Source organism: Heterodontus francisci, chromosome 17 (genome assembly GCF_036365525.1).
Source record: "Heterodontus francisci isolate sHetFra1 chromosome 17, sHetFra1.hap1, whole genome shotgun sequence".
NCBI lineage: Eukaryota > Metazoa > Chordata > Chondrichthyes > Heterodontiformes > Heterodontidae > Heterodontus > Heterodontus francisci.
Genome location: NC_090387.1, coordinates 35,055,784 through 35,080,265, shown reverse-complemented (window position 1 = coordinate 35,080,265; position 24,482 = coordinate 35,055,784). Strand labels below are relative to the sequence as shown.

The following is a 24,482-nucleotide window of genomic DNA, read 5'->3' as shown; positions in this document are numbered from 1 at the left end:
ATGAATACACAGACACCGACATAGGTAAGTAATTTGATCATGCACTTATCTCATTCTCCCAGCTGGAGGAAGACTGAAACCAAAAAGGTTTGAAATCCTGGAAATAAATATAAAATTCCAAATATGCATTTTGCAGCCTGTAAATTTTATGTTTCAAAAGCAATCAAGTGAGCAATAAATGTGGTGGTATTTTTCCCCCTTTTTGGAGTGACAGGACATGTTTTATCCGATGGTAGTAGCTGACGGATCAGAAGTTGCAAACTAATTTCAGTTATTATGCACACAGAGCAGCAGAATACATGAATGACTTAATAATTAGGCAGAACTGCAATGACTAATGCATCTCAAATAAGCAAAATGCGGGGGGGAAAATAAATGAACAAAAATACTAATTTTTGCTGAACCACCTACTTGAATGAAATTTTGCATGTTTGCTGATTTTTAGTAAGTACGGACATGAACCAAAGAGACCAAGATTGACTTTATATTACTAAGCTCACTTACGAATGCACTAAATCCACCTTCTCTTCCAGCCATTCCTGCAAGCCGAAATATATACCAAAGAATAGCCACTCCCACTGCAGCCATTCCCAAGGCATATAGTGCACTAAAAAAAAAGCAAGAATTGTAAGAATTAATTAATTAATTCTGGTGTTTAACTAAAATCAACTTTATGTGGATTTCAGGGGAGTATGACAAAGTTTAATTAAAATACTTTGTGTAAAGAGTACAATTTATTCTTAAAATTCATTCAACTGTTGTGAGTTACTGTTCTATGGATAACAAGTGAATCTGGCTACATGTTTTCTTTATAATGTATATTTCTCAATTTTTTCCAGTATTTTTCAACATAAAACCTCCCCACCTCTCCCTGTTAAGATTCAAGGTTGCATGTCTAACAAATGATATAGCACAACCTGACATAGAGAATCCTTGTGGAACCTCAATGCATCGGTTCGTATCAAATTCAAGGGAATTACCATGAACATAGATCTACTGTGAAATGGATTATACCTAGAACTAATTTCGTTCTCATTCCGCTATTAGATTTCAAACCCAAACTTTTAATTCCCCTTTCAGTATGTTGCATTTTAACCCAAACCCCACAGTGAAAGACTGCATTTTAACACTGTTGCACACCTCTTACAAGACCAAAAAAAAAATGCTCTCCTATCTGTAACATACAATACTTCGAATTCAGAGTGCAATTTGTGAGCTAGGCATGAGCAACTACAGAAATGATTTGAAATTTGACTTTTTATGTTTCTGAAGCATATGTTCCATTAGGTATCACCATTCTATTTGACCTACAGTTCCTAAGATTCAGTATATTTCGACTTAAACTCTTGTATATTTAACACTTTTTCATGGAACCAGGTAGCCTTTACAATGCTAAAATGCAACTTACTTTCCAAAGAAACCAGTGCGCTTGTAGGATACTGGGATCCTGTCCTTTCCGTCAATTCCAAGCTCATTCTCAACAGCCCGTAGCTTCTCTTCAAACTTATCGATGTTTGCTACCTGCATTCGATACATCAAAGCTAACCGCTACAAAAATGGGAAAAAAATACAATTGAATGCCATCAAAAAACCTAAATAAATCATTTGTGTTCCAGCCACTTCTTACAACCACCCCCCCCCCCCCCACCCGCATCACCATTATTGACTTTAGCTGTACCCTTCTGCATTACCTCTGTCAAAACGCTTAGACTGCAGCCGAGCAAGTCACAGGCTCCCCGAAGATAAGCATAAGAAATCGCATATAGACACTAAACCAAGTACAGTAAAATGCAAGGTTCATGGTTCCAATTCCCAAATCACTGTACAGCGACCCCTACTGGACAATATTAGATTTGGTTGTAAGGCCTTTCACATCTGAATAACTCACCAAAACACACCATCGATGTGAACAATGGTCAATTGGGCATGGTACTAGAGGGTAACTTCAGCCTGTAAAACCATACTCAAGCTGAGAAAGTCAGTGCTCTTAGGAGAGGAGTGGAGGGAAAGAAAATGATTGTTCATCCTTCAGCAGATCTTTGAGCATCTCACAATTCCCCACATAAAGTATTATGCATTTCACAAAATATTTCTTGGATTTGCTATTGCCTAATAACTCTAACACTGGCAGCGGGGTCACCCGATTATCTCAACTAGAAATATTGTACAAGAATTTAAAACTGCAAGGACAGGGGGAAAGTTAAATGTTGTTTCAACAGTTACTAGGTTAATTGTTTACTGCTGAGTAGATATTTTGCCTACAATGTTACAATGGAACATAGAGTTATTTCACAAACATATAAGCTTCAATAAGTAAGAGTTGGTATTCCTGCCTTGGTTTCTGTAAAACTGTAAAAAAAAACTAAATTCTAAAAATGGCTGGGGAGGAGATAAAGAGACACAGACTCATTTAATCCTGCCACCTGTGTGAGGAAATCATAGGTGTCTCAGCTCAGCATTGAGTTTCAGAGATGTAAATGCAAGACTCAAGTTGTGAACATACCACTTCCTTTTTACACCAATGAAATTGCAGGGAACCATGACAACCCCTCCAGTAGCAGTGCACTATACCAAACATAAACAGAAAATAGCTGGTGCAAACTGGTCCTGTATCTGGAAATGTAGCCAAAAGTTAACAATTACTTTAGCACTGAACTTGGTAAGACGAGCCTGTTTAAAGTCCCAATTTTGACAGAATCAACTTTTTCATTCATTAATATGAGTAATTCTACATTGAAATAAAAGTCCTACATGAACAATTTCAGTAAACAATTTCATTTCTCCAAAAGCTTACCAATGACCTGCAAAGATATATACCTATATAGTGAGTGGAAGATCTCTTTGTACAATTTATACTGTGGAATCTGCCCCACTTTGAGTGTTTCGAGGCAATGAGTCAAACACATCTACTTAATCAAGCAAAATTTAGATACAAAATAAGGTGCAATTGCTGGGAATTGAGCTGTTGAAGATGCTTTTAAAATAAGGTACATTTAATATGTTTTGGTCACAATTTAGGTAGAGCATTTAAAATTAAAACATTAGAAACAAGATAAAGCAGTTTTTAAATCTATTTAAGATAAAACAGGGTCTTCTCGGTGGTAGGCCAATGTGTATCGAGCAATTTACTTTGTGGTTTTCAGCCTTAGTATCCCACTAAATCCAATATAAAGGCAGCTTTATTGCAATGCTGGAACTACAAATTCCCAGTGCATATGTCTCATGCAGTCAGCAACGATTCCACAGCAAATTCATTGGATTCACCAAGGCCTCTCGTCAAGACGACCTTATATTGTTTAAAACCAGCTCTTAACTGTGGCCGACTTTAACAAATCTGCTTAATTATTCCTGAGGTACCCGGCAGCTGCATTAGACCTGCATGTTGGAAACCAGCATCTCCAGCATTAATCTCAATATAAAAGCAGTTCAAATAATTGCGACAAGACAACAATTTGAATATACAAACTTAAAGGGTGTTTTGAATACTGACGGTCTTGAGCAAACATTTATTGCAGTTGTTTTTTTTTTAAAAAAAAGGTAAACATCTTACCGGTCTACCAAATACAACAGCTCCTGGATGAAGGTAGATTTCTACCACATCGCTCTCTGGTACAACCTGCACCCTGGCTACTTCTCCCTTTGCCAACATCTCCTGAACAAAATCATTCCATGAGATATTTCCTCCACTGCTGTTAATGGAATTCAACAAGCTCATAATAACAGCTATTATAAACAGTGTTCGCAGACGCTCCCTGTACATTTGATCCTCCCTTTCCCGCCGCCTTTTCTCTTCTGTTTGGAAACAATAAGAGACAAAATAATCATACTGTGGAAACTTACTTGTACTACATAGACAGAAACGAGAAATAGGAAGACAGGAAGGAAAGAAAAAAGACAACATATTTCCCATTCTTCAAGTTCAACATCAACAGCAAAGTTTCTTGAAAAGCAAAATAGCTAGCAAAAATATTGATATATTACTGGAATCATAGCTAAAATAGAAGAAATTAAAATAACATGAAATGCCATTTCACAAGAGCATAAAAGATACCACTTTTATATCAGGAATGAATGAGGGATGATCTACTCTAGAGGAGTGAAGTAAAACATGAGATGGGGAGTTAGCAGAAGTAGTTATGCTAGAAAATTGATCAATAAATAAACAGAGCATTTTACATTTCCCTGCAGGACCTTTGTTTTTAAACAGAAAAGGTGTTGCAAAGAAAAGTAAATACATGAAAAAAGACAGACGAAAAGTGCAATTTCAGAAAGAAAACAAATGATTGCTTTACAATGCAACATGAAATATTTATTTAATATGAATGCATTAATATCACTAATTAAGTATTAGAATATATTGAGGTAATTCAGTAAGTCCAAACAGAATTTTATCTTGTATGATGCATTTGGAATAGTTAAAAGGAATTTTATGCATCTAGTTTCAATGGAGACAAATCAGAGAAAAGCAATAAGAATGATACTAGGTCCTAAAACTTTGGACAACAGAAACAGATCAATAATAATGAAATGGTGCATTAGCCATGAGGAGTTGAGGATAGTTCTGAAAGAATGAAAACTACAGAAAATATTAAGAAGGCACAACATCCAAATGTTAAAAATCCTGAAAACATTGACAATGTAGTTTTAAATGAGATAATTAGCAACTTGTAGAACTACATGATTACAATAGTGAAAAGGCTAGAGGAGTTTCTTCTTTCCTTTCTTACCCCAAGGTTAAATGTGTGGATCACATTGCCTTACAAAGCATTTAATGCAATTGATCAACTTGTTCAAGAAGAGTTGGATGAATAACTAGTACCATTCTTAATTGGATAAAGATAAATGTAAATGATTTGATTCTCTAAAGACAATGACTGAACATGGAAATATAATTTGTGGCATGTAGCCAGTCAGAACTGAATATTAAAGTAGAATATTAGACTGAAATCCTAAAGTTTAAATTTCATTACTTAGGGGAGGGGAAAGAAAAGACAGAAGGTCAGGGAAAATATCTGAGTTTCATCGTTGGGCAGTTTGCCTGTAGCTATTCATCTCTCTTGGGCAATCAAATGAGTTGAATGATATCCAAGACAGTATAAATTGTGCACCTACTTTTACATGAGTGAGCTGTGCTCTCTTTTTAAATTCAGAATTTAATTTTGAAATGGTGCAATAGAATATTCTCACGCCCTGCAGCCCACATAAAGTGGGGCGGAGGCGGGAGCGGGTCGGGTAGGCCTCCCAGAGCCTCCCGCTCAATTTTACACCATATCCCCCCACCACCATCCGGCTCGCTGGTGTCGTGTAAAATTCCGGCCTAGATTATAAAGTACTTACTGAAAATAGTCTTTATATTGTGGCTTGTTTTAATTTGCTTTTGTGCTATTTAAGCTATTAAAAAGGACTTTTGTTTGTAATTTCAGGCTGCAAAATAATCTGTTGAATTAATTTCTGCCAATGAATAACTCCAGACCATATACAAATAATAGCTTCCAGAATTTAAAGAATCATTGATTGATATGTATACGTGAAAGCAATAAGTCCAACTAAAGAAATTATCCTTTATGATGCTCATTATCCTACACAGGCATCACTTCTATCCTTGCTGACCTACACTGGCTCAGAGCATTAAGTTAAAAATTCTTGCCTTCATTTTTAACTCCTTCCACAGCCTTGCACACACTACCTCCGCCATCTCCTCCAGCTCTATATTCGCCCTCCCCCCTCTCTCTCAATTCCATTAGTGGTGGCAGAGACTTCAGCTGCCTAGATCCTACCTCTCTGGAATTCTACACCACTGGAATCTTACATTATAACAGTGATCACACTTCAAAAGTACTTAATTGGCTATAAAGTGCTTTGAGATATCCTGAGGTCATGAAAAGCACTGTATGAATGCAAGACTTCTTTTCTCCTCCCTCTCCTCCTTTAAAATCCTTCTCAAAAACCCATCTTGCTCACCACCTTTTTCATCACCTCTTTAATCCTGGCATGGGATCAGTTTTCCTTGCATTTTTCCAAGAAGCAAACTTGGGATTTCTTTAAATGTTGCTATCATCAAGCTAAACTTCCCTATTGTTAAAGATTCACCTACCTTCATCTTCCTCAGGACTTTTCCCTTTGGATCCCTCATTCTGTTTCTTGTCTTGATCTTGATGTGGTTTTGATGTGCTGAAGTGATACATGCCACCTATGAACAAAATATTTTAATCTTATAACAACAACAATCTCTCCATGCCCAAATTAAGTCTGAAAACCTTTCACACTCACCTAATAACTGGCAGAGCCTTGTTGGGTCTTGTGTCAATTGCCTTAAAATGTACATCCTATTAAATCCCTGAAACTGATGGCTCAATGGACGAGATAACAAGCTCTATGAAAATAAACAATAATAAAAGCACAAAACAAATAAGTTTTCAATTAACACCCTAAGATCTCGCCAATGATTTCTGCCAGAAAGTGCACAATTGTAGACAAGATTGTGACCTCACTCCACGACAAATGATCTACTGCTACATACGTGAAACAACTCATGAAATATACCCAGTTTTGTAAGGTTCCAGAACTGGTCAAAATGAGATAAAGCTCCAAAAATAAAATTCAGCACATTTGGATAGTTGGGCGAGGACTGATCTGATGCGTCAGTGAATATATTGCAATAGTTGAGGAATGGTTATGACACTGGATTTGCAACCAGGCGCTGCTTAATCAGGACCCAACATAGATCAGCAAGCACAAGGGCGAGAGGCAGCAGAGTTTTGGATGATCTCAAATTTACGGATGAACAATGTGGAAGGCTGGCCGGGCATGTGTTGCAATCTTCTAAACTCCAGACAGTGCAGGCCCATTGTACTAAATCTCTCCTCATAGGACAACCCTCCCAGTAACCAATCTAGTGAACCTTCACTGCACTCCTCTAAGGCAAGTATATCCTTTCTTAGGTAGGGAGATCAAACCTGTACACAGTAATCAATGAGTAGTCTTGTCAAAGCCCGATATAATTGCAACAAGACTTCCTTGCTCTTATACTCCAATCCCCTTTGCAATAAAGGCCAACATACCATTTTGCCTTGTTAATTGCTTACTGTAACTGCATGTGAACCTTGTGATTCATGTACATGGATACATAAATCCCTCCAAATATCAACCTTTACAATTACCTATTAAAAAATATATTTGATTCTTCCGATCAAAGCGGATAATTTCACATTTCCCCATATTATGCTCCATCTGCACCTTTTTGTCACTCAACCTGTCTACATCTCTTTGCCATTTCTTTCCGTCATTCTCACAGCTTACGTTCACACCTAGCTTTATACTGTCAGCAAACCTGGATATATTAAACTGAAGTCCGCTCATCCAAGTCATTGATACAGATTGTAAGTAGCTGAGGCCCAAGCACAGATCCTTGCTGCACTAAACTAGTTACAACTTGAAACCTGAAAATGAACCATTTATTCCTACTCTGCTTTCTGTCTGTTAACCAATCCTCAATCCAAGCTAATATACTACCCCAATCCCAGGAGCCTCAATTGTGTGTAACAACTTATGTGACACCTTATCAAAATTTCTTCTGTAAGTCCAAATATACTACATCCACTCCCACATATCTATCCTCTAGATACATTAACAGATTTGTCAAACATGATTTCCCTTTCATAAAACTGTGTTGACTCTGCCTAATCATATTATGATTTTCCAAGTGCCCTGTTACCACTTTGCTAATAATAGATACTAGCATTTTGCATATTACTGCATCAGGCTAACTGGCGCATAGTTCCCTTTTTTGTCCAGCCATTGGCAATTAAAGAGCTAAGAAACAACATAAAACTGAAAGAAAAATTGTACAAAAATGCAAAACATAGCACAGATCTTTGCGAATGGGAAAAGAACAAAAGGTGACAAAACAGATAGTAAAAGCTATTAAAAGGGAGTATGAAAGGAAACTTGAAAGGGATATCAAAAATGACAAAAAGAATTTTACAATTCCATTCGGAAAAAGGTGGTGGTCAGGACCAATGTGGACCTCTTGAAAAATGATAACAGTGATAGTCGATGAGAATAAGGAAATGGCAGACATGCTATGCATCAGTATTTACAGTTCAGGAAAAGGTCAGCATGATGGAAGTCCCAAAGAAACTAACACTGAATCAGGAACAGGGATTCACCAAAATGAACATAAACAAAATAACAATAATGAATAAAATAATGACACTAAAACTGACAAATCCCCAGGAACAAATGGCTTCCATCCCTGGGTTTTAAAGGAAGTAAGTGAGAATATTGCAGATGCCCTAAATGTAACTATTTTAAGTTGTCTTGATTTCAGAACCATTCCTTTAGATTGGAAAATTGTGCATATTATTATGTTATTTAAGAAAGGTGAGACAGAAAAACCAGGAAATGATATGCCAGTTCGCCTAACATCTGTTGTCAGGAAATTGTTAGAGTCTATAATTAAGGATAGTGTAACTGAACACCTTGAAAGTTTTCAGCTGATCAGAGCAAGCCAACATGGATTCATAAAGGGTAGGTCTTGCCTGACGAAACTGATTGAATTTTTCTGAAGAGGTGACTAAAGTAGTGGACAGGTGAAAAGAAAAAAAAAGCTAAAATGATATATGACACAAAGAATAAGCTAAAAGGATACATGAAACAAAAGAACAAGCTTTAAAAGAACTTGGATACATGAAATTGCTGAGACTGACAGAATTGGACAAGCGGGGGGAGGTGTGGCTTTCGGATAAACTGGTACTCAGTGTGTGTTAGTCTCTAATTGGAGTCTTTCTATCAATATGTACGTGCAGCCCCTCGAATAAGATGTCATGCTGTATACCGAGGGGCCCCTCTAACTGCTTCATTATGATTATGCTAAAACGAAGTTAAATGTGGCACGGGGATGTATGAGTCGTGATTGTCTCATTTAAATCACTCTGTATAATCTGATTGGTGTATGTAAACAATGTCTGATAAGTAATCCTATAATCATCTATGACCATTGTGTTTTGGGGAGCTTGCACGTTTTGACTTGATTCGTGTGGCTCCCCTGCATGCTTGAATAAACCGGTGTTCAAACAAAGAAACTAGAGTCTTGAGTCTCGCCTGGTAACTACTTGCACGTGGAGTGGAAGAACAAACTCTCATGGGTAGCAGAACAAAGGAGGGTAATTAAACTCCCAGGAGGGGCCACGGGAGGGTGACTGAACTCCCACAAGTATCAGGGATAAGGGAAGGTGATTGAACTCTCGCACGAGTTGGAAATAAGGGAGGGTGACTGAACTCCCGAAAGGCAAGGGAGGGTGACTGAACTCCCGCATGGGGAGGATGATTGAGCTCCCCATAGTCGACAGGATCCATCAGGACTCTCCACGTGGACTGGCCATGTTTTGGCGAGTATTTCCTTTGAAAAATACTCACGGGACTTGGCGGACAATAGGGGAGCCCAAGTTGGTGGATCCGAACCAGAAGAGGAGGGTAAGAGAAACAGACTCAAGTTTGTAAGTTTGTGGGACTGAGGGGGTCTGGGGCACGTGAGTAAATAAACGGCTGCAGCCGGAAAGGGGGAACTCGAGTTAGGGAGTAATGGGGAGGGGAAGGGACCATGTCCCTCTATGCTCCAAAACATCAGAAACTGATCAGTAAGATGAAGAAACAAGGGTGGATACCGAGTGACCCCCACCCCACCCCCCAGCTGATCTAAGGCTTGGTGGGTAACTCAGACTAATGTCAAAGCTGATAAAGCTGCAATTATAATATTGAGTACATATTTACAACAAGTTAAAGTTTTACAGGAACCTGCGAAACAGCCGGCTGTCACAGTCGCCGCAGTGCAACCTCCAGTAAGTCGATTTAAAGTAAGTAATAACAGTGAAACGTGGGACTTAGATGAGGAGATAGAAAAGGAGGAAGAGAGATGGGAGGATTAGGATAAGGAGGGCCAACCGCCACCCTATAATGGGCCAACAGCTCCTCCCACACCGGTCCGCATGGCCCCGTACCAGACGGTCAGTAAACAGAATATAAGGGGCCAGTCGGCTACCAAGACGATAGTTATACCTTTCACAACTACTGAACAACAAATGTTAATAAATGAATTACCCACACTAAAAAAGAACAGCGGCAATGCTGACTTTTGGTCAAAACTAGAAGAATTAAAGGAAGCGCACGCGCTAACCCCAGGGGATTGTCATGCCCTAGTGAAAACTAAAACTAATAGAGGGACTTGGGAAAAGTTGCCAGATGCAGTCAGGACAGGGAGATACCGTGCCAATTTATGACAAGGCGATGAAGAAAAACTAAGGGTCTTGTATGTAGCAGTGAAAGAAGCCCTGGGATGGATTAGACCTAATTGGGGAATAATCATGAGTGTAAGACAAAAGAAAGGGGAGACCCCCTGCGAGTATGGAGAACAAAAGTGGACAGCATACAAGGATCACGCGAGGATCGATGACCCCACTAAAGATGATCACGTTTTCCTTATCATGGTTAGAGAAGGGTTGAGTGAAGAACATCAAAAAACTTTAGCTATAGGGTTGGTAGGAGATCGGGCTTATAGTGACCTCATGCTGTGGCTGCAGGAATTGGAAAGCCAGAAAGCAATGAATAAAGGAAAGATTGCAGAAGTAGCAGCAGAGGCAGTGTGCTATAGGTGCAAACAAGCGGGACACTTTGCAAAAGAATGTCCCAAAGGGAGCAACCCGAGCCGCCCACAGTGTGATAATTGCAAAAAGCCCGGTCACCTGATAAGAGACTGCTGGTCTAAAGGAAGAGACCAAATGGGGAGGGGACCCCAGCAAGGGGACATGAATAGATCAGACAAGGAGGAACCAATCACAAAGCAAGAACGGGCAGATCTATTAAAAAGCCTCAAGAGTAAATAGGTAGCCTCGGCCCCCGGGATGGGAGATAAGGGAGACCCCAGAATGTTTATCAACGCGGTGTTAAGGGGCCGGCATTGCAGAATGTTGATAGATACAGGGACTTCTATATCTCTTACAAATGAAACCCTTCCCACAACAGATCAAAGATTGACAATAAGAGGAGTGGGTGTAGGACAAACAGAAGCTAGAAGAAGTGATTGGGTGCATTTGGGGCTGGAGGGCCTGGAGTTACCAGTGAGATTCTGGGTATGTCCAAATTAGGAAGGCACCATACTGGGAACTGAGACACTACGATTACTGGGAGCAGTCACAGACCCCCAACAAAACCTTCTAAAAGGGAAATCACTTTCCCATGACGTTAGTCCACATTGAGAATACCCCCAGTGAATCAGGACGATAGAGGTTATTGAGGTAAATTGGACCGCGAAAGGAGAATTCCGCGTTATCTGTAAGTTGTTTCCCTATATCTGGGCTAAACACAAACAAGACTGTGGGTATATGCCAGTTGAACCCATCGAGGCCCCAGGGCCCACACATGCTCCCAGATGGCAATACCTGATTAAAGTAGAGGCTATAAGAGCAGTCCGGGGTAAAATCCAGGACCTGCAGGAACAAGGAATAGTAATAGAAACAGCCTCTACCACAAATTTTCCCACCTGGCAGGTAAAGAAGCCAGACGGATCGTATTGGCTGACCATAGATTACACTGCCCTGAATTCCGTCACCCCCAAATTACACCCCATTGTCTCCAGCCTGGCGACGATACTAAACGGGCTGCGTGCAGACAACCACATTTTTACAGTTCTGGACATATCGAGCGGGTTGTGGGCACTACCCTTGCACGAGAATTCTCAGCCAAAATTTGCTTTTACTGTAGGTGAAACCCAATATACCTGGACATGGATCCCACAGGGTTTCCATAATAGTCTGGGGATATTCCATCACCACATGACGCAAGCCTTGGAGAGAATTGATCTTTCCAGTACAGGAGGAGCGTTACTACAGTATGTAGATGACTTACTCCTTGCATCCGTCGATGCCAGGAAACACGCCTCCGAATTTGCCCAGCTGTTCGAGGCCATACGACAGGCAGGATTAAAGATCAATCCCACTAAGGCTCAGATGGGACAGAAAAGAGTTACCTACTTGGGGTACCAAATTTCGCAAGGCGAAAGGCCTTACCCCCGGAAAGGCGACAGGCTTTTTTAACTCTGCCCTGCCCGACAACCGTATAGGATGTACGACAAGTATTCAACATTTCGTGGAAAATTACGCTCCCATGACGAGAACCATACAGGAACTAACGAAAGGGGGGAGATCGGCGGCGGTACTAGAGACAGAAGAGTGTGAAAAAGCATTCATCCAACTCAAAGAGCTCTAGCCTCTGCCTCAACTTTAGGGCTTCCCGATCTAAGTTGACCATTTCACGTGTATTGTAATAATAACAAAGGATACTACACGGCGGTAGTAACACAATGTCACGGGGGTATCAAAAGACCGGTCACATCTTATTCCAACAAGCAGGTCTGGCCAGATGCGTACAAGCTTCAGACTATGCCGCATGGGCAGTCAAGACCAGCGAGCCCATTACTATGTTAGGGGAGGTGACCCTACATACACCCCATACATTGGTTCAATTATTAAACACCAGACGACTCAAATCTGTCTCGGACGCTCGAAGAGCACAATGGGAAAGTCTCCTCCTCCCTAATAACGGGCGAATCACCATTGTCAAGGATGATGGGAATAACCCGGCCGGATTTATGAATATAGAGGGGATAGAGCATGAATGCAACAAAGGGGCCACGGAGGTAGACAGTATCGCAGAAGAACCACTAGATTAACCGGATTTGACCTTGTTTGTAGATGGGTCCCGTCGCGCAGTAAACGGAGACCCACGAACAGGATGGGCAGTGGTGCAAGAAGGGGGGGAAATTGTAGCGAGGGGGCGGTTACCAGGGAGCCAATCAGCCCAGGTAGCAGAATTAATGGCTCTGACCAATGCTTTAAGAATAGCTAAAGGAAAACAAGTAAATATCTATACAGACAGCTGATATGCATTCGGAGTAGTCCACGACTATGCAGGACCTTGGCGTAGAAGGGGATTTGTCACCTCGGCAGGAAATGCCATCCAACATGAGGGACGAGTAAAGGAACTAATAAATGCCACCAAAGAACCCCAAGAAATAGCGGTAATAAAAATCAAAGCCCACCAGAGGGTAGTAACTCCAGAACAGTTCGGGAATAAACAGGCAGATGAAGCTGCAAAGGAAATGACTGAGGGGGATCTAAAGGGGCAGGAGGTATCGGCAATTATTGAAAAGAAAGAAGGGGTCATGGAAATGGACATTAGGAGTCTCCAAAAGGAAGCAGTTAAGGAATGGGAAGACTGGAAGGAGTGGGGAGCCAAGGAAGAGTCAGATGGGATATGGAGGAAAGAGGGGAAGGTACTGGCACCCGAGGGTATTAGACGAACCCTGTTAGAAATTTACCACGGCAGGCAACATACAGGACGGAATAGTATGATAAACCTAAATGGAAGAATGTTGGTGGTGGAAGGGAATGGGCAGAGATGTCGCCAGATACTGCCAACAATGTATAGTTTGCACACAACATAACCCAGGGAAGGCCATAAGAATTAAACTCAAACATCAATCGTGCCCCAAGGGGTCATGGCAGCAGATACGAATAGACTTCATGGGCCCCTTACGGGAATCTAGAGGGAAATGGTACATACTGGTACTAATACATCAATTCACCCATTGGGTGGAAGTCTTCCTCACTGGGGACCCACCCAAATGGAATTGGACCAGGGGACCTACTTTACAGGAAAGGGTGTAAAGGAAGTTGGTAAACTCATGGGCATCAAACAAAAATTTCACATTCCCTACCGACCCCAAAGTTCTGGGATGGTTGAAAGAATGAACAGAACTTTAAAGACGTCGCTAGCAAAAGCAATTCAGGAGACCGGAGATGGATGGGCCAAGCTGTTGCCCAGCATCTTGATGAGACTCCGAGCCACCCCGAACACAACTACTGGGTTAACCCCCTTCGAATTAATGACAGGTCGGGCAATGCAATTGCCCGAGGGAATTTCACGGGAGGGAGGGGGGAAATGTAGGACCCATCAGGGATAGAATCCACGCTTTCGCAACAGAAATGAGCAAGCAGCTGCATATGTTACGGAAAGTCAGGGATAGGCAAGCGGTGAAAGACTTGGAGTCATAGGAAATGGAAGACAAAGAGAAAATGCGGCAGGTAGGTACCAAGGTGATGGTCAAAGTGGTCCCAGAGAGAGTCGGATTTGCCCCACGGTGGCACAGACCATACAAGGCAATTTTGACCAGTGACACGTGCGCCTTAGTGGACATGAAAGGGGGAAGCTGGTGGAAACATTATACATAGCTAAAGATTCATAAGGACTAACTGTGTTCCGGAATTACCAGGGCGAATGTCTCTATAGGTTATCTACACTAGTTGGGATGTGGGACGTGGGAGAGATCTCAGCCTGGGAAGTCCCAAAAAGACACATCAACCAAAGCATCTGTTTACACCCGGGGCACTATGTACAGCTGCCGAAAGGAGGGACGGGAGAGTGGATCAGGAAGCCGACAACATGGATCTCCAACAGGGTTACCAGCAATAGCCACCAGACCCAGACGGTTACAGCACAGATTAGGACAATGATCACTGTTACCCTGAAAAAGCCAGGCAAACCCCTAAGATTCTTGAACCCTGGGTGGGCATGGGCAAACGACTTTGGCTACACAGCAAACCCGGCTAGTGGTCTAGGATGGCAGTTCGAACACCCATCCTTCAATCATGATACGCTAATCCCCATACAGTACACCCAAGCAACGGACACCATGGACTCTGCTGGTAATTTAGACCTCAAGAGGGTTTACGGCAAGGACACCGGGCTGGGGAAGTGGTGGTATGTATGAAAGTTAACACATCCCACATACAGCCCACTACTGACAAATGTAGGAATCAATACAACAGTGGAGTGAATAGATTTGCCCCCCTTTGTATTGGAACCTGGTTTAGACGGACAGTATTTATTTATTTAGAGATACAGCACTGAAACAGGCCCTTTGGCCCACCGAGTCTGTGCCAACCATCAACCACCCATTTCTACTAATCCTACACTAATCCCATATTCCTATCATATCCCCACCTTCCCTATATTCCTCTACCACCTGTCAAGAGATGTGGATTAATGTTATACAGCGATATGGATGCATTGATGTTAGATGTTATAATTTAAGCACCTGTGGATATCAGAAACCAACCCAATGCCCCGAACTAGTCAATCCACCAATAGATGGGTTAATTAGGATGAGTAAGAAATTGCCATTGTACGACGTAACTATGGTCACTATAGAGGCATATTATAACTTCACCGGGCTGGCCCTGATATTAAATACCCACTGCAGGGAATATCCCAGTTCAGGGCATTGGGCAGCCCACCAGATGGCGAAGTTAGAACGGGATTATAAATTTCGGATTGCCCCGGGAATAAAAATCAACCCATGGGTTCACGAAGGCAGGAGAAAAAGCAGCATACTGGGGAATTTTGGCGGAATATTCAGGAGTGCCAATTCAGCCATAAACTCCGTACAAACCTCGGAGTTAAAAGGGTATGTCTCCTGGGTGGCCACTGAAACTGCAAGGGGAATACGGCTCGCAGCAAAGGGAACTGAGTACATCTTACCTCTATAGACGTCTTAGGGGCAGGCTTGCTACAGACATTAAATAAAACTGCTACAAGTACTCTAAACGTCAAGGATTCACAGGCCTGCGACACGTTAGCTAGAGACCTTATAGACAGCATCCAATTCAATATAGAGGACATCCGATTTGGGGCGAGCCCTGAACACATGTTCGAATCCATCTGTCGGCTGAACCTTATTAATCTACATGGAGACCAGCAAGAACTGATAGTTACACAACCCCAGGAGGGAGGAGTCAAAGGGATTATTAAGTTCATCATGGTTGCCCCACAAGAACACCATCCAAACGGGACCTTCATTAATAGCTATCAGTTCGAATCCCTGGGAGTTCCCCAGCGGAGCCGGGTTTACTGAATAGAATCATACGGGTACATATTGTACATAAACAACTCCCTCCTACTAAGCACCCAGGGGTGTTGTGCTGAGTCCAAAAATTATATTGTGTGCTCCTGCCGTATCTTGATGCCCCTAACTACGGTCAGTAGGGTTACCCTATCAGTACTACTGATAAAAGACGCTTTCCGAGCCATACAAGTCTCACCCACTCAGTGGTACTTCATAACTATTGAACCTGAATTTGCATATAGCGACCTAATTTGCACCACCCGACCAGCTTCTGCTTACAAATTACCAACCGGTTCAAAATAGGGGAATCTCACTTACCCGGTCAAACGTCAGGTTACGTGCTCGGGGCATGGTGGGATAACAAAACCTTTATGGACCAGACGCCGGGGAGAGTAGCTAGGCAACCAATACAAGAAGCTATCCGAATAGCCCAATGGTACATATTCACCTCTCATGAGCTGGCTGAGAAAGGCTGAGTACAGGTTAATTTGGCTATGGGGACTGCCAAGAGGTTCTTTAACTCTGCCACCAACTCCGCCACCGCCCGGAGATTGACAGGGTGGTGAGAGATAGCGAGGATGAAGGCATCCATGTTGTCAGTTGTGGTATTGTTGATCACGATAGGGTTATGTTGCTATCAACGATGGACATTCAACCACATAGTCATAGAGAGATACAGCACTGAAACAGGCCCTTTGGCCCACCGAGTCTGTGCTGACCAACAACCACCCATTTGTACTAATCCTACATTAATCCCATATTCCCTACCACATCCCCACCATTCTCCTACCACCTACCTACACTAAGGTAAATTGGCCATTGTAAATTGCCCAATCAACCTGCAAGACTTTGGCTGTGGGAGGAAACCGGAGCACCTGGCGGAAACCCACGCAGTCACAGGGAGAACTTGCAAACTCTGCACAGGCAGTACCCAGAACCGAACCCGGGTCGCTGGAGCTGTGAGGCTGCGGTGCTAATCACTGCGCCGCCCTGTGCTAACCACTGCGCCACTGTGCCGCACATGAAGATGTTATTCGCACAGAAGGGATGGGTCGCAGCGACCACACAAATTAAGGGGATAGAAAGGACAGGGATGATAGGATACGATAAATACAATTTAATGGTTTAGGGAAATTACCTGGATCTGGAGGATTGGCCATCCAAAGGATATATGTGGGTAAGATTCCTCAACCATTGGCCAACTTGGCTTCTGCCAAGGGCCAAAAGGGGGAGATTGAAAAGAAAAAAAATCTAAAAGGATACACGAAACAAAGAACAAGCTTTAACAGACCTTGGATACATGAAATTGCTGAGACAGACAGAATCGGACAAGCGGGGGGAGGTGTGGCTTTCTGATAACAAACGGGTGCTCAGTAGATGTGCGTGTTAGTCTCTAATTGGAGTCTTATCAGTTATGTACGTGCAGCCCCTCGGATAGGCTGTCATGCTGTCCACCAAGGGGCCCCTCTAACTACTTCATTATGATTATGTTAAAACAAAGCTAAATGTGGCACAGGGATGTACGAGTCATGATTGGCTCATTTAAATCACTCTGTATAATCTGATTGGTGTATGTAAACAATGTCTGATAAGTAATCCTATAAACATGTAAGACCATTGTGTTTTGGGGAGCTTGCACGTTTCAACGTGATTCGTGTGGCTCCACTGCATGCTTGAATAAACTGGTGTTCAAACAAAGAAACTCGAGTCTTGATTCTCGCCTGGTAACCACTTGCACGTGGAGAGGGAGAACGAACTGTCATGAGTAGCAGAACAAGGGAGGGTGACTAAACTCCCGCAAGTACCAGGGATAAGGAAGGGTGATTGAACTCCCATGCGGGTTGGAAATAAGAGAGGGTGACTGAACTCCCGAAAGGCAGGGAGGGTGATTGAACTCCCACAACAATAGGGGAATGTCTATGGATGTTATTTATATAGACTTCCAGAAGGCATTTGATAAAGTCCCTCATAAGAGAATGTTAGCCAAAGTTGAAGCACATGAAATTGAAAGCAAATTATTGACCTGTTCAGGAAATTAGCTGAACAGTAGAGAGAGAATGAGAGTTAATAGTAGATAATAAGGAAATGACGGATGAAATTAAAAAATATTTTACTTCTGTCTTCACTATAGAGAATACGAAAAACATTCCAGTAACAGCTGTAAATCAGGAGGTGGAAGGAAGAGAGGAATTTGGTAAAATTACAAATCACCAGGGAAACGGTACTGACCAAACTGATGGAGCTGCGGACTGACAAGTCCCAGGGACCTGAAGGGCTTCACCCTAGGGTCTTAAAAGAGGTAGCTAATGAGGTAGTAGATGCATTGGTGTTAATTTTCAAAATTCCCTAGATTCTGGAAAGGTTCCATCAAACTGGAAAGTAGCAACTATAACCCCTCTATTCAAGAAGTGGGGGGGTTGGAGAGGAGGCTGAAAACAGGTTACTATAGGCCAGTTGGCTTGATGTCTGTCATGGGGAAAGTCTTAGAATCAATCATTAAGGAGGCTATAGCTGGGCACTTAGAAAAACTCAAGGTAATCGGGAATAGTCAGCATGGTTGTGTAAAAAGGAAATCACGTTTAACCAATTTATTGGAGTTCTTTGGAGGAGTAATATGCGCTGTGGATAAAGGGGAGCCCACTAACGTACTGTACTTGGATTTCCAGAAGGCATTTGACAAGGTGCCACATAAAAGGTTATTGTGCAAAGTAGGAGCTCATGGTGTAGAGGGTAACATATTAACATGGATAGAAGATTGGCTGTCTGGCAGAAAACAGAGTATGCATAAGTGGGTCCTTTTCTGATTGGCAGGATGTGACAAGTGGACTCCCACAGGGGTCTGTGCTGGGACCTCAACTTTTTACAATTTATATCAATGACTTAGATGAGGGGAGCGATGGCTTGGTAGGTAAATTTGCAGATGACACAAAGATAGGTCGGAAAGTATGTTGTGAAGAGGACTTAAGGAGGGTGCAGACCAATATAGATAGGTTGAGTGAGTGGTAAAAAATCTGGCAGCTGGACTATAATGTAGGAAAATGTGAAGTTGTTCACTTTGACAGGTGGTATAAAAAAGCAGAGTATTACTTAAACGGAGAACGACTGCAGAACTCTGAGGTGCAGAGTGATCTAGGTGTTCTAAACATGAGTCACAAAAAGTTAGTATGCAGGTACAGCAAGTAATAAGGTGGCTAATGGAATGCTCTCCTTTATTAAGAGAGGAATTGAAAATAAATGTAAGGATGTTATGCTTCAGTTATACAGGGCATTGGTAAAACCACATCTCCAATACTGTGTGCAGTTTTGGTCTCCATATTTAAGGAAGGATGTAAATGCATTGGAGACAGTTCAGAGGAGGTTTACTAGATTGATACCTGGAATGAGTGGGTTGTCTTATGAGGAAAGGTTGAACAGACTGGGTTTACTTTCATTGGAGTTTAGAAGAGTGAGGGGAGACTTGATTGAAGTATATAAGATCCTGAACAGTCTTGACAAGGTGGATGTGGAAAGGATGTTTCCTCTTGTGGCAGAGTCCAGAAATAGGGGAAGCTGTTTTAAAATTAGGGGTCACCCTTTTAGGACAGAGATGAGGGAAAAAATTTTCTCTGAGGGTTGAGAGACTTTGGAACTCTCTGCCTCAGAAGGTGGTGGAGGCGGGGGTCATTAAAATTTTTAAGGCGGATTTAGATAGATTCTTGTTAGGCAAGGGAATCGAAGGTTATCGGGGTAGTTGGGAGTGTGGAATTGGAGACACAAACAGATCAGTCATCATCTTACTGAATGGCGGAGCAGAAATCTACCTTTTTCCCCCCATTCACCACAATATATTTTGTATTGAGCCATAGAAAGTTAACATGCAGCTACAGTAAGCAATTAGGAACCCCTTTGCTCTTCTTTGAAATAGCTGTGGGATGTTGTACATTCACCCGAGAAGACACACAGGGTCTCGTTTGAACACCGCATCCGAAAGATATTTAAGGGAAATTATACACCAGATTTTATTTTATTTTTTATTTATTTTATTTGATTCTGGAGTATTTGTGTGCAGCGACTCACTAGGGTTTATAACATGATCAATCAGGAAAAGAGTGCATCCCCATTAACTAACACTCACAGCTTTGCGTCCAACTGCATTTTAAACCCTCCTAATTTTAACTAAACTACCTGGACTGGCAGATTGTTCCAAACTTTTAACACTTTGCATTAAAGCCTGGCTATCTGACCCAAACCCTACTAGAATTAACTACATGCGTTGGGTTTGGGTTGGGTTGAAATTCTGAGTCCAGCATTCGGGCTCAGGTTGGGTCTGTCTGGACACTTTCCTTTGGCCTCCTTATCCCGAGAGACAATGGGTAAGCGCCTGGAGGTGGTTAGTGGTGTGTGGAGCAGCGCCTGGAGTGGCTATAAAGGCCAATTCTAGAGTGACAGGCTCTTCCACAGGTGCTGCAGAAAATTTGTTTGTCGGGGCTGTTATACAGTTGGCTCTCCCCTTGCGCCTCTGTCTTTTTTCCTGCCAACTGCTAAGTCTCTTCGACTCGCCACACTTTAGCCACGCCTTTATGGCTGCCCGCCAGTCTGGCGATCGCTGGCAACTGACTTCCACGACTTGTGATCAACGTCACAGGACTTCATGTCGCGTTTGCAGACGTCTTTAAAGCGGAGACAAGGACGGCCGGTGGGTCTGATACCAGTGGCGAGCTCGCTGTACAATGTGTCTTTGGGGATCCTTCCATCTTCCATGCGGCTCACATGGCCAAGCCATTCAAGCGCCGCTGACTCAGTAGTGTGTATAAGCTGGGGATGTTGGCCGCCTCGAGGACTTCTGTGTTGGAGATACGGTCCTGCCACCTGATGCCAAGTATTCTCTGGAGGCAGCGAAGATGGAATGAATTGAGACGTCGCTCTTGAAACTAAGAATAGGAAAGATTAATCCACTGTGATATTTCACGTTAAGCTATGACTGTTGGACAAGGGGGTATGGATACAAACCAACAAAAGACAAGTTCAGAATCAATACCTTCAAGCACCCTTTATAAGAACAGGTGATAAGCAAGTGGAATAGTCATCCAGTTAGAGACGTTACCCAGGCCTCGCTGCCATAGAGCAAGGTACTGAGGACACAGGCTTGATACACTCGGACTTTTGTGTTCCATGTCAGTGCGCCATTTTCCCACACTCGCTTGGCCAGTCTGGACATAGCAGTGGAAGCCTTTCCCATGCGCTTGTCGATTTCTGCATCTAGAGACCGGTTACTGGTGATAGTTGGGCCTAGGTAGGTGAACTCTTGAACCACTTCCAGAGCATGGTCGCCAATATTGACGGATGGAGCATTTCTGATGTCCCATGATGTTCGTTTTCTTGAGGCTGATGGTTAGGCTAAATTCGTTGCAGGCAGCCGCAGACCTGTCGATGAGACTCTGCAGACACTCTTCAGTGTGAGATGTTAAAGCAGCATCGTCAGCAAAGAGGAGTTCCCTGATGAGGACTTTCCGTACTTTGGACTTCGCTCTTAGACGGGCAAGGTTTAACAACCTGCCCCCTGATCTTGTGTGGAGGAAAATTCCTTCTTCTGAAGACTTGAACGCATGTGAGAGCAGCAGGGAGAAGAAAATCCCAAACAGTGTGGGTGTGAGAACACAGCCCTTTTTCACGCCACTCAGGATAGGAAAGGGGTCTGATGAGGTGCCGTTATGCTGAATTGTGCCTTTCATATTGTCATGGAATGAGGTGATGATACTTAGTAGCTTTGGTGGACATCCAACCTTTTCTAGTAGTCTGAAGACACCACGTCTGCTGACGAGGTCAAAGGCTTTGGTGAGATCAATGAAAGCAACATAGAGGGGCATCTGTTGTTCGCGGCATTTCTCCTGTATCTGACAAAGGGAGAACAGCATGTCAATGGTCGATCTCTTTGCACGAAAGCCACACTGTGCCTCAGGGTAGATGCGCTTGGCCAGCTTCTGGAGCCTGTTTAAAGCGACTCGAGCAAAGACTTTCCCCACTATGCTGAGCAGGGAGATTCCACGGTAGTTGTTGCAGTCACCGCAGTCACCTTTGTTTTTATAGAGGGTGATGATATTGGCATCGCGCATGTCCTGACGTACTGCTCCCTCGTCCCAGCACAGGCAAAGCAGTTCATGTAGTGCTGAGAGTATAGCAGGCTTGGCACTCTTGATTATTTCAGGGGTAATGCTGTCCTTCCCAGGGGCTTTTCCGCTGGCTAGAGAATCAATGGCATCACAGTTCCGATTTTGTTGGCTGTACGTCCAGCTCATCCATGACTGGTAGAGGCTGGGCTGCATTGAGGGCAGTCTCAGTGACAACATTCTCCCTGGAGTACAGTTCTAGGTAGTGCTCAACCCAGCGGTCCATTTGCTTGCGTTGGTCAGTGATTATGGCCTCTGATTTAGATTTGAGGGGGGGGAACGGCGATCTTCTTGATGGTTGGCCCAAAAGCTCTCTTAATGCCATCATACATTCCTCTGATGTTTCCGGTGTCTGAGGCCAGCTGAATATGACTGCATAGGTGTTGCCAGTAGTCATTTGCGCAGCGCCTGGCTGTTCTTTGTGCAGTGCTTCTGGATTCTTTAAGTGCTACGGATGTTAACTCGCTGGGGGTTTTCTTGTAGTTCAACAGTGCAATGCGCTTCGCGGCTATGACAGGTTCCAGCTCTTCATTATGAGATTGAAACCAGTCTGCATTCCTCTTCGCACGTTTGCCGTAGGTGGTCAAAGCTGACTCATAGATGGCGTCTCTGATGTGGGCCCACATGGTCTCAGCATCCCCTGTGGGAGTGTTTTGAAGGGCTTTTACAAGTGAATTTAGAAATTTTTGTAACAGCTGTGGGTGAGAAATTCTGCCCGTGTTGATGTGCGGGTGGCCCTTCTGCTTAGAGTGATGCAACTTCTTTGGTCTGAGTCTAACCTTGCTGCACACCAGGGAGTGGTCGGTGTCGCAGTCCGCACTGTGGAAGCGGCGTGTGATTTGAACACTGTTTAAGGAGGCTCGCCTTGTGACAATGAGGTCTAGCTGGTGCCAACGACACGATCTTGGGTGCCTCCATGAAACCTGGTGACAGGGTTTAGTGTGAAAGAACGAGTTGGTGATGCAGAGGTTATGATAGGTACACAACTCAAGCAGTCTCTGTCCATTCTCATTCATCCTTCCAACACCATAGCGCCCAAGGTAGGAGGGCCATGAGTCATGGTCGGCCCCAACCCTGGCATTACAGTCCCCCAGCAAGAACAGGTGTTCGGTGTTGGGGATGCTACTCATGATATTATGGAGTTCCTCGTAGAACTGGTCCTTAGCTTCAGGTGGGGAGCAGAATGTTGGAGCATAGATGCTGAGTAGGTGTACTGGACCAGAGGCGGTGAGCAGTCAGATGGACAGTTTGCGTTCCGAGCCATTTGAGGGAGGCTCTATCATGCTGAGCAAGGAGTTTCTGATGGCGAAGCCCACTCCATGCTGTCTTGGTTCTTCAGGATCCCTGCCCTGCCAGACGGTGTAGTCTTGCTCTGTTCGAGATCCACTCGCAGGGAGGCGTGTCTCCTGAAGTGCTGCAATGTCTACATTGAGTCTACTGAGCTCGTTGTTAATGATGGCAGTCTTCCGAGAATCGTTGATTTGTGTAAGGTCTTCCGACAGGCCAGGACACATAGTTCTGACACACTACTTCCGGAAAATTATGGGATCAGGCTTACCTGATTCCCCACAACTCCAGCTGCAGGACAGATGAAGGAGATTCATGTCGGGTCGGGTGTGAAAAAAATTAAAGGGCTCGGGTCGGGTTTTAATTTTATACCCGGGTCAGGTTTTAAAATTATACCCGAGCCAGGCTTTGCTTTGCATGAAGTTGTTCTTCTTAACACCTGTTTGTAAATGGTACAGGGTGCAAGCAGTGGAGGGGTATTAGACTTACTGGCTCATGTGAAGAAAAACACTAGCACATACTTGATGGACCAAATTGCTGTTTCTGTGCCAAAGCATTCTATTCTAAATTTAATTTTCAATAATTGAAGCTTATGTCTTTGGTCCAACTAGCCTAACTTATTTTGCAGTAATATTTTGCTTTGCCCTGTCTGCACCATTTTGTGTTATATAACTGGCCTTCAATGAGTACTGACTATGAAATACTACGCAAAAAGTACAGAACTCATTTCACCTCTTCATCAATAAAAATCAAAAGTTATTTTAAACAAAATATAAATCTAAGATTCTCTCGAAGAGCAATAGAAACAACACTCACCTTTAAAATAGGATCTCTGCCTTGGTGACAGCAAGACCTTCTGAAAACATAACGTATCCTTTTAAAGTCACAACTCCTGCAAGCAAAGTCCCGTCCACCAGCCTCTCCCTGGAAATCAGTCCGAAATTGTAAAAGCTTTTTGCTGCGAAGCCACAAAACTGATGGAAGATTTTTCGCACAGCCCCTGTGCTGCTGCAGCTTCCAGACTAACTGGGCTGCCATTTTGAGCTGGGTTCCCCTCCGCTCCCTGACAACAGGCCGGCGCGTCAGAATCG

General features: G+C 43.2%; 1 protein-coding gene across 2 annotated transcripts in view; it reads right to left on the bottom strand.

The window, feature by feature from the left end:
- The window catches only part of spg7 (SPG7 matrix AAA peptidase subunit, paraplegin), a 58,525-nt gene extending 34,043 nt beyond the window's left edge, over positions 1-24,482 (bottom strand). For both annotated transcript variants that reach the window (XM_068049261.1, XM_068049260.1), the window contains exons 1-6: positions 24,208-24,482; positions 6,271-6,373; positions 6,095-6,190; positions 3,551-3,792; positions 1,409-1,548; positions 505-607 (exon numbers count right to left, since the gene is read on the bottom strand). In XM_068049261.1, coding sequence (XP_067905362.1) covers positions 505-607; positions 1,409-1,548; positions 3,551-3,792; positions 6,095-6,190; positions 6,271-6,373; positions 24,208-24,429 — 906 coding nt within the window. In that variant the 5' untranslated portion in view covers positions 24,430-24,482. The remainder of the gene's footprint in view (positions 1-504; positions 608-1,408; positions 1,549-3,550; positions 3,793-6,094; positions 6,191-6,270; positions 6,374-24,207) is intronic.